This window comes from Chrysoperla carnea, chromosome 3 (assembly GCF_905475395.1).
Source record: "Chrysoperla carnea chromosome 3, inChrCarn1.1, whole genome shotgun sequence".
NCBI classification, from domain to species: Eukaryota; Metazoa; Arthropoda; class Insecta; order Neuroptera; family Chrysopidae; genus Chrysoperla; species Chrysoperla carnea.
The window spans coordinates 73,043,596-73,054,053 of NC_058339.1; the positions used below are offsets into that span (position 1 = coordinate 73,043,596).

At 28.8% G+C, this 10,458-nt stretch overlaps 1 protein-coding gene across 1 annotated transcript; it reads right to left on the minus strand.

Moving 5' to 3' along the window:
- Nucleotides 1-917: 917 nt before the first annotated feature.
- Nucleotides 918-6,819, minus strand: LOC123296790 (cytochrome P450 6a2-like). The gene is made up of 7 exons (XM_044878445.1): nucleotides 6,632-6,819; nucleotides 5,690-5,927; nucleotides 4,670-4,965; nucleotides 3,518-3,648; nucleotides 2,870-3,091; nucleotides 1,212-1,484; nucleotides 918-1,142 (listed from the first exon to the last, which is right to left on the minus strand). The coding sequence occupies exons 1-7, from the start codon at nucleotides 6,817-6,819 to the stop codon at nucleotides 961-963; spliced, it is 1,530 nt and encodes a 509-aa protein (XP_044734380.1). The 3' UTR covers nucleotides 918-960.
- Nucleotides 6,820-10,458: the final 3,639 nt, after the last annotated feature.

A 10,458-nucleotide genomic window follows, 5' to 3' on the forward strand; every position in this document is an offset into this window, starting at 1 on the left:
GTTCACAAAATCACTTAATTAGTCCAATTCCAAACCAAAAGGAAAAACATATGCGGAATATATGCGAGAAAAAAGTATTAATCAATATTTGGAGGCCGGCAAGTAGTGAATTTTGGGGAAAAAAGATCAAACCAAGAATCACGAACTATATAAAGAACACTGCATAACAAACGTGATAAGATCACAGAGATTGAGGTGGTTGGGTCATGTATTTCGATTCCCCTTTGATAAAGCGGTGATACAAGTGCCGATGAGAGGAAATGCCGGAAAAAGAAAGAGTGATATGCCTAGGACCAGCTGGATAAAGTCAGTGAGACAAGATTTACGATAACTGGGAATTGGAAATTGGAAATGAGTAGCCGAGAACAGAAGCAGATGGAGACATGTCTGCTCGATGGCCAAGGGACTTCTAGGCCTGTTAGTGCTGATATATACAGGGTGGACCATTATAATCTATGCATTTGAATATCTCGCTAGAGGCACAACCTACTTAAAAATGAGCTGAACAAAAATTGTAGAGTTTGAGAGGGGTCCAATTAGACATCATATTGGACCTAGTTCTTCCGGTTTCTTTAATAGCCAATTTGGTAACTGAACGGTAAGATATATATCCTCATAAAAAAAACTAACAATTTTTGGAGGAAATGCGACTTAAAAATATGTCATTATTGCATTTAATCGAAAGAAAATACGCTTAAAGTTTATCGATAATTGTAGGTCAATGTCATGGACACAGGCGAATGTCCTCTATTGTCCTTGACCAGTTTTTGTTAAAGCATTATTTCGTAGTTAGCGTGTTTTCTTTTGATTAAATTCTTTTATGACGAAATTCTATGCCGTGTGTATTTTTTTCGAAGTTAAAAACTTTTGAAATGTTAAATGCATAAAAATTAATAAATGATAAAAACACAAAACAATTTCAGAGTATTTAAAAAAAATTTTTATTTGAATACACAAATCTTATCGACTATAAATTTCTCCACGTTTGTAAAAATTTAAAAGTGGTTCATCTTCAGGTACAAAAATAAATGATGGTCCAGCATTTTTAATCGGATATTTACTTTTCTCATTAAGTACAATGTCAAAATTAGAAATCATGGCCCATATTCCAATTTTTGTTACTAATTGTGCATATTTCATACCTAAATCATAAAATTTAAAAATACATCAATTTTTCATAAACTATATACAAATTTTAGGGTTTATCAAACCTAAACATATTCGTGGACCATCACCAAAACCATAGTAAATAGCTTTTGATTGAACTTTGGTATCTTCATCACTAAATCGTTCTGGATAAAATGTTTTAGGATTTGCATGTAAATTTTCGTCATGTTGTAACGCATACACCGGTAAGAGTACTGAAATACCTTTATCAATTTTTACATCACGATTTACACCATCTTTGTGAGGTGGGAATTGAAATGAATCAGCTGTGCAATTTCGCATAAAAAACATGAATAATGGGTGCATACGTAACGCCTCTGAAATAAAATAAAAAATTCGTGAGCAGCAGTGCTTCATCACTAAAGTGACATTTCCCCGTCATTTAATGTTTCTTATTGCTAGATGTTTTAGAGGGGCTATATGGAAGTGTACAAAGCCTTAGTAGTATAATTACATAGTATTTGTGGTAAAAAAAGGGAGAAGGTAATCGGTAAGTTAATACCCCCAAAAGACACTTACTAAACATACATATCGATTTTTAACTCTTTGACTCAGTTTGGAGGGGCTGTGGAGGTGTGCATAGTCATAAAAATGATGAAATAAGCGGGTTTTCTTCTGGGAATCATCCCAAAATTGCTTAAATGAGCAATTTGGGGAAGATTTATGATTTAATAATATCAACCGACATTGAATATAACTCAACATACCGAATTTCAACAGATTTGAACCGAAGAGGTTTCTTCGGAGAAGCTCAAACGTTCAAGAAACAATAATTCTGTCTAGCAGGGTAAAAAGAAGGTATGTGTAAATATATTAATAAAGTAGTTTGTCGTTATTATGGTAACTCCCTGAAATAAAACTCATGAACGGAGCGAATATGAAACTAATTTTGATTATATAGGCTTATATGTTGTATTCGTAGATTTTGATTTAGAAATTCATAAATCTGTCATCTATCTATCTTAATCTAGAGACCTTTCATTTTAAAAAGTGATTACCTATTGTTTCGGACAGTTTGTTATAAAACTAATGTGATAAAATGAATAACAAATATTATGTATCTTTGTCTAACTCATTACTGTCTGTCCGAAACAATAATGAGTCATAATTGTAATGAAAAGGTGTATTGGGACTTTGAGAGCGACATTTAAGGTGCGTTCCGATATACACTGCGACCTCTGTGATGTATGACGTTTATTCAGTATACTGTGAAGCCGTTCCTTTATAGCCTTCCTTTATAAAAATATGTAAATTTTTATTTAGTTAAAATGCTATGTTTTATGTATCATGAATGTAATTTCTAAAATTTTAATTTAAAAAAATTTTACTCATTATTTTATAATTATGATGAGTAATTTATTTACATTAATAATTGAAAGCAAAATGTTATGATTTGTGATTTATGATGTCATTAATTCTCCTAAAGTACTGTAGCAGTGTACAGGAAGTTTAAAACAGAACGAATTTCTCTCCAGTAAAAGCATTATATATATTGCTCGCAGTGTATAACGGAACGCATCCATAGTTTATCGATTAACTTCAAAAGGTTGAAATTGTATGTTTTCGATTAAGCTGTATACGGTGGAGATTATTTTTCGCTAAAATATTAGACTAAAAATTACGAAAAATTTTTGATAACTATTTGGATAAAATTCTGTGACCATGTGAGCAAGAGTGCAGATATGAAAAAACAATAAAATACCTGATATACAATGATCTAAATAAGTCATATCGCGCAGAGCATCATACGTTAATTTATTATCATATTTCACCATAATTGTGTCAATTTCCTCCCGCAATTTTTTAAATATCCGTGGATTTGCTACAATTTCCGCCATCGTAAGTTTAATTGTACTAGCAGTTGTTTCCACACCATCGATGAATAACGTTACTATATGCGATGCTAAATCATCCTCGGAAAAATCTATTTTAGGAAGAAAATATGTTTTAATAAATATATATATATATATATAAACTATTTTTAACTCCCAAACTACAAAAAGGGTGTTATAAGTTTCACCGCTATGTGTGTGTGTCTGTCTGTCTGTGGCACAGTAGTGGCTAAACGAATGAATCGACTTTGATTTTTTTGGTTTTGAATGAAATTTCATTTGTTTTTACAAAAATCATACATCAATGTAATGCAAATTGCCTATAATCGATTAATATCAAATAAATCAACGCCGTAATTTTTCAAAATTAATTGATGGACTTGGTGTCATAAAATATCGCAACTTGAATGTCGAATAATTTGAGTACGTGTCATTATTTTTCGTTGGGTCCATGGTAAAATAAATTGATCGTATTTTTTACATTGATTTTTTCCGAGCCATGAATTTTTATACAATACCGGCATTGTCTATTTGAAGTTTATCCAAATAACTGAAATAATCGTTTGTGTTGATGTTATTTATCTTGCGTTGAAGGCGAACATCTCTTATCACTTTCCGAAAATATTCAACGGCTGTTTTTGACATTAATCTGGAGAAAAAAGTAACAATTTGCAAAGTGGGTTGAGAACATTTGACAATTAGAATTTGACGAGTTATTTGTTGAAATACCCTGTATAGAAAGTATTGAATGCCAGTGCTTACATTATTATTATATATTATAAATGTGAAAGGAAGGATATATGTTTGTTTCGCTTTGACGTAAAAATTATCGAATGGATTTGAAATTTATCACAATAACACAAGAACTATAATTTATAAAGATATATTTAAAAAAAAATTAATCTGACATTTTTACTGTGCCATCTATGAGCATCATTTTGAACCATAAATTAAAGATTTTTGTAAACATGGTAAATGTAAAACAATTTAGGGCCATCTTTTCTGACATACTCAATAAATTATGACTATTTTACATAAAATTACAATTAAAAAAATTGAAAACTGTACATATATTTTACCTGTGATGAGTGAGACCAAGGGAGGTGAAGGCTATAACACAATGGTTTTTACCAATCTTTACTTTGCTAGTTTTTTTTATAAATTAGAAGAGTTTAAAAAACCGACACAATTTTGGCGGCCTACTGGCCTTCATTTTCGTATTCGAAGATCGAAACTATTTTGTAGAATTGTTTTTCGTTTTCGGAAACAAACAAAAAATCAATTCAGGGCGTAAAAAGTATGTTTGAGTTCGTAAATGAACAACTTAGGTCAATTGGGAATAGGGGCCTGTTGGACCCATCTTGCAAACCGTTAGAGATAAAAAAAAAGTTTAAATATAAAAAATGTTCTTTTTTAAAGAAAATAAACCACTTTTGTTTGAAATAGCTTTTAGTAAATATCACCCGTGAGGTCACAAATTAGGACAAAACTTTAGTGTCTATTTTCTTCAAAACTATAAAAGATAGGGAGTTGAAAATTTGCAGGTAGATTCAACTAGTGGTCCTGTGGAAGAGTCTTGAAATAATACAAGCACTACATTCAACACTTTCTATACAGGGTATTTCAACATTTAACTCAGTCAATTGTTTGTTTTCACAATTGTAACTTACGCTGTTCGAAGTAAAAGTGACACTGCTGGATCGACAATCATTAATATGAATTTTAAAATTCCAGTAAATGATTCCGTTTCAAACATTTCATGGGCGATTATCTTAAATGGATTTTTTGAATCCTCAAATGCATCCGTTTTGATTGCTAAGCCACATAATGTAAATATTTCACTAGCAAAATCTCGTGCCAAATTTTGTATTTTAATACCATTAGAAAAATTATCCAAATTTTTGGTTATATACATTTTTAAACGTTCCGAAACATCAACCATATTAGGATACATATTTTGTTTGATCTGTTGAAAATTTTAGGTAGAATTATGTTTCCATATTAACATAAATTAGGTAAAATATTTAATGAAATTTCGGATTAAACCCAAAAATAGACCAACTTATCAAAATGATCATAATTTTTTAATGATAGATAAAAGAACTACATATGTTAGTTCGCATAGATATATGTGTTTATATACCTATAAGTTACGTTGGCTACGAATGGAAAACTTGTTTATTATATAAGGTTTCCGAAAAAAATTTATTTTTTATAAAAACCTCTGCTTTCAAAAATATTAGCATTCACCTATTCACTTTTGAAATCGAATTTACAGGGTGTCCACAAATTGAGAAAGCTCGATAGGAATGTTAATGATCGTTTAGAAATGTAGACATTTTGAACAGATAATAAGGTTCGTTTTTGCCTCAACTTATCCACCTTCGCGTCCATACATGTAATTGTTCTTTTTCAAAATTCTTTAAATACACTCCTACATATCTCGGGAGTGATTTCTTGAACCGTTTCCGTTGTTATCTGTTCTAAATGGTTTACATTTCTAAACGACCATTAATATTTCTATCGAACCATTTCAATTTGTGGACATCCTGTATATTCGATGTCAAAATTGAATAGCTGAATGTTATTATTTTTGAAAAACAGAGCTTTTTATAAAGTATAAATTTTTAAAATTCCATGAGTTTAATCCGTCCAGAATTATGACCGCTGCGCTGGCTCCCTTAACTTACCTTTAATGAAGTAAATGCTGGGGTTATATGTGTTCGTGATATTTTCCAACGTTCTCCTTTCAATATAAATGGATTTAATGCACCTAATATATCAGATTTTTCACTCATTGATGCTGTATTATCTTGAAAATCATTAAAATTTTTCACTGTAACCATTTTAAATAGTTCTGGATCACGAATAAATAATACCGGATGTCGTCCGAAAAATATGCCAAAATATTTATAATCTTTATATTTGCTGAAAAATTATCTAATTTTGATTACTTTCGTTAGTTAAGTATAAGCCGTACTCAGTCAATTAAAAAAACTTGTGATCGATATGGTAAAATTATTTAATGTTTTTTTTTAATTATTTAGATTATTTCTCTGCTCTAATATTTTCACTCTCAAACATAACGATAATAAAATCAAAATTTTATTCAACTGAAAATTTAGATAGAGAAGTTGCATTAATTTTCTTTTGCCACAAATTCATATATAAATGAAATAATAATTCATCTAAAGTATATTTAAGTAATTTAAAAAAAAATTAATAATTCCATGTTTTTATTAATTATTGATAAAAAAATTGTTATATTTTTGAATAAATAAATCAGTAGTGACGTATTAACCTCCGTTGAGGCTGTGAGCCAATCGATTTATATGGAAATTTGCGTTATAATATAGTGAAAGTCATCTGAGGGACAAACCATTTATCATTATTCATGTTACTTTATCATTTCTACGTGCGATGGCGTTATGAAAGCGAGGTGTTGACGTCAATGTCGTTTGAATTTATAGTTTAGAAAAACCATTTTTAAATGTAAAAATACACGAGAAATCAATTTAAAAATACTTTTTTTAAAATTTTTCTTAGTAATTTTTAGTCATCTTTCGAAAAAGAATAAAATAAAAAAAACATGCAAACATCTCTATGGTATTTTGAAAATGATTGATACTCACTAATATAGTTCATGTATAATTGAGCCTAAAGGTTTTCTCAAAAGTAATGCATCTTTTATGCTACCAAATGGAAATATTGGTGATTCATATGGAATACGGCGTTTTTTCCAATAATCGTAATTCCAAGTGTAAAATATTACAAAACATAATGTAATCGTAATTAATATTAATAATATATCAAAGAACATTTTCTGAAATAAGAAAATTATAATTATTATTCTTCAAAAATTTGATTGATCAAAAAAAAGGCCGCACTTACTTAAAGTTTGTGTTTTTGATGATAAGTATTTTGAAAATATCGGACTTAACAAAAAACAAGATCACCTAGCATAAAAAAAAATTTTCTATTAACTTTGGTTTTGAAAAATATTTCTATATTATCAATACAAATATTTTCACGTTTTCTCTGACTCAATTTAACTGTAAATCAAAATGAGATTAAAGTTTCATAGAATCTCATCCAAATATGATATTTTGTATTTAAATACCTTAAATTAAAAACGATTTTGAATTAATTTTCAGAGTGAATTAAATGTTTTTTCACTATGAAATAATAACACGAAAATTGGATAAAATTAATTTTATTGAAATAATATTGCAGATGCAATTTTTATTACAAAAGAACGGATAAATGTGAGGGAAATTAAAAAATGCATCCTCTAGTGATCCCCTCTTTTTAATCTATTGTAAAAATATAGGCACATGGTTTTCAATTTCATTATTATAAATATAAGTACAAAATGTTCCATAAATACAGTATGTCCTCGAAAGTGTTTTCTCTAAGGTAAGTAAATACTAGATACAGAAAAATGTCAAGCAACAGTTGCTCGTATCAAAAGTATGCATCCATCTTATAGGTATCTTTGATTAGATTTTGAGATAATAATAATTAAAATTCTGTTTTGAAAAAAAAAGAAAGTAAAATTGACAGAGTTAATTGTTAAAATTATTAAAATTTTCGAAAGTATTTTCTAGAATTATTTTTCGTTTTTCGAGTATCTTTCACAAGTTCACTAGTTGACGCAACACGCAAATTTTCAACATCCTATCTTTTATAGTTTTAGAGAAAATGGAGCAAAGTTTTATCTTAATTTGCGCCCTCACGTGTAAACAGTGATGTTTACGAAAAAATATTTCAAACAAAAGTTGTTTATTCTTTTTTTATACTTAAATTTTTATTGTAACTTTTCGAACTCCTTTTACCTCACTTTTTACGTACTGAGCACGTTATAAAATTCTCTTGATATCTCTTTTCGCTTTTGAGTTATCGTGATGACGGACAGATAGACAACCGAAAATGGGCTTATTAGGTGATTTTTTGAATCCCTGTACCAAAATTGATATATATTTCATAAATACAGGGTATACAATTATTATTTAATGTTTTAATAATAAAATTGAGTGTAACTCGCTTTCGATAGTTATTCATTTTTTTTTTAAATTTTTAGTAAATAATTAAAAGAAAAACTTACCGAATTAAGTGTATATTATTTTAAAAATTCACTTCGTAAAAACAATTTAAAATCCGTGATTTAATAAACAAAATTAAAATTAAAGTTATGAATATGCAGTGTACTCAGGTACTATTATGTTATTAATGATAAAATAATTAAGATTCTGATTTGAAAAAAAAAAATCTCTTGTTATGTGCAGGACCCAACTCAGTGCCACTTGGAAATATTTATAATTTCAACACAACTCGTGAAAAAAAAAACAATAAGATACTTTTGGAAATTAAAATAAAATGCTATGATTTTCTACGTAAGCATTTTATCATTTATGTAATAATATTGCCTTCGTTTGAAATTATTAAATTGACTCAAATATACTGTCAATTAGCGTGATAATTCTTTATAGGCTTGTATTTGTGATAATGGGCTCTAGATATCAATTTTTCTCTTAAAAATCATGTTAACAACTCTATTACCTACTTTATATTCTAAAAAAAGGGTATTGGCAGGGAGTATAGAAGATGGAGGGGGCAGCTAAATCTAAAAAAAGAGACGAAATTGCATAAAAAATGTAAATTAATATAATTATTTAAATTTGTTAAAAAATAATATTAAATCTTCAATGTAATCCATATATACAAACCATAAACTGATATGTCCATCCATACAATTATATTAATAAAGTAGTGTGTCGTTACTATGGTACTCCCTGAAAAAAACTCATGTACGAAGCGAATAGGTATTTATTTATTCCATTTTTATAAAATTTGTATCTTTTTAGGCAACACGCATTACATGATTGTAAAATTATTGTAGGAAAATTATATTCGATTATCGGTTTCATTAATGCTAAGTTTTATTTAGAATCATAAAAACTTTTCTATAAAGAATTATCGCGATAATTGACTTTCATAGATTTTATGCAGGGCACTGCAGGATAATTTGGTGCTTCATGGTGAATGCACGGTTCTGCACATTATTTACTAATCCAGCACACTCTTTTAAAATAAATAATTACCTCATAAAAAACAATCAATTAACATATTATGATAATTTTATTATTTTTTTAAGATTTATTTTAGCCTGAGGCCGATTTATGTGTCCGCAACGCGAACTCAATAATACGATGTTTTTTTTTTATGTAACAATAATGTTATTTTTTTACTATGACTATTTTTTTATTTCAATATCATATTTCTAGTAACATTAGTTAATACACTCATCAAAAGTATTAAAGGAAAATTTGGTGAACACAAAAATAATTGAATTTGGAACTTCAATAGATCATTTGAAAACTTGTATTTTCTAGTTTTAGAATATTTTGCTTAAAATTTTCTATCACATACTGCCGCTTTTTACTGGAGATGGAAAGGGTGAATTGAAAGAGCTGAAATGAACTCGAACACTTGCTTATTTTTCTTGAAAATGAGCTGGGAGATTCCATGAAAAAGTGTATTATGAATGGAAAAAAAATATTACTGTTTTTGATAGTAAAAAGACTTACTTTAGCATGGTGCCAACACTGTAGTACTTTTATCTTTTAGTATTTTAAGTATCTAAATAATATTTTTTTTCGTCAACGTTAGTTAAGTTTTCATTATCTTATATATTATTTACTCTAGCAATTTTTGTTCTGCCTTATCCTTATCTTCCTTTTTCTTTTATCAAATTCCATGATTTACCCCTCATTTTCAAGCTTTTTATGTCTAGGTTTCACGAAAAATATATTCACGGTCTAAAAAAGCTCCGCGATCTTAGCACCTCATGTGCGGAATTTCGATTGACCAATTATATCATCTGAAAGGTCAGAAATTGGTCATAAAAGGTCAGTTGGTCTCATTAATTGGTCAGCATCAGAAAATTTTTTATTAAAGATTGAAAAAACTCCACCTATGCGCGATCGGGAAGCATTCGCTGATAATTGGTCAGCTAATATAAATAATTGGTCAGTTTAATTTTATATTCAAAAAATAATATAATTTCGAAAAAATTTTCAATTTTTTCAACATTTGTACTAGGAGAACATAAGTGGGAATTAGTAGTTCCTGATAAGGAGAAAGGTGAGTAAGTGTTTTCACCCCGAAAGTCTAAAATTTTATTTTGGCAGAAAGTTATTGGTCTGCCCACTAGAGGTCACACTCACCAAACACGGGTGTGCAGACCACTAACTTTCTGACTTACGAGCTGACAACAATTACCTTGCTATCAGGTACTACTTATTCCGTCCGTCCTTGATGTTCTCCTAGTAGAAATGTGAAAAAAATTGAAGTTTTTGAACGAAAAAAAACTAATTTTTTCATCATTTACTAGGCGAACATGCTGTGGTGGTAATTTGAAAAAAAATGAAAATAAAAATCAGATTTTGCTTAAAAGATT

What these genes read in the sequence shown, in the direction of transcription:
- LOC123296790 (XM_044878445.1), bottom strand. Translation starts at nt 6,819, where the DNA reads ATGTTCTTTGATATATTATTAATATTAATTACGATTACATTATGTTTT. An exon ending in TCACTTTTACTTCGAACAGC is followed by an intron (nt 3,649 to 4,669) that starts GTAAGTTACAAT and finishes TTTTTTCTCCAG; the next exon opens with ATTAATGTCAAAAACAGCCG. An exon ending in TTTAGATCATTGTATATCAG is followed by an intron (nt 1,485 to 2,869) that starts GTATTTTATTGT and finishes ATTTTATTTCAG; the next exon opens with AGGCGTTACGTATGCACCCA.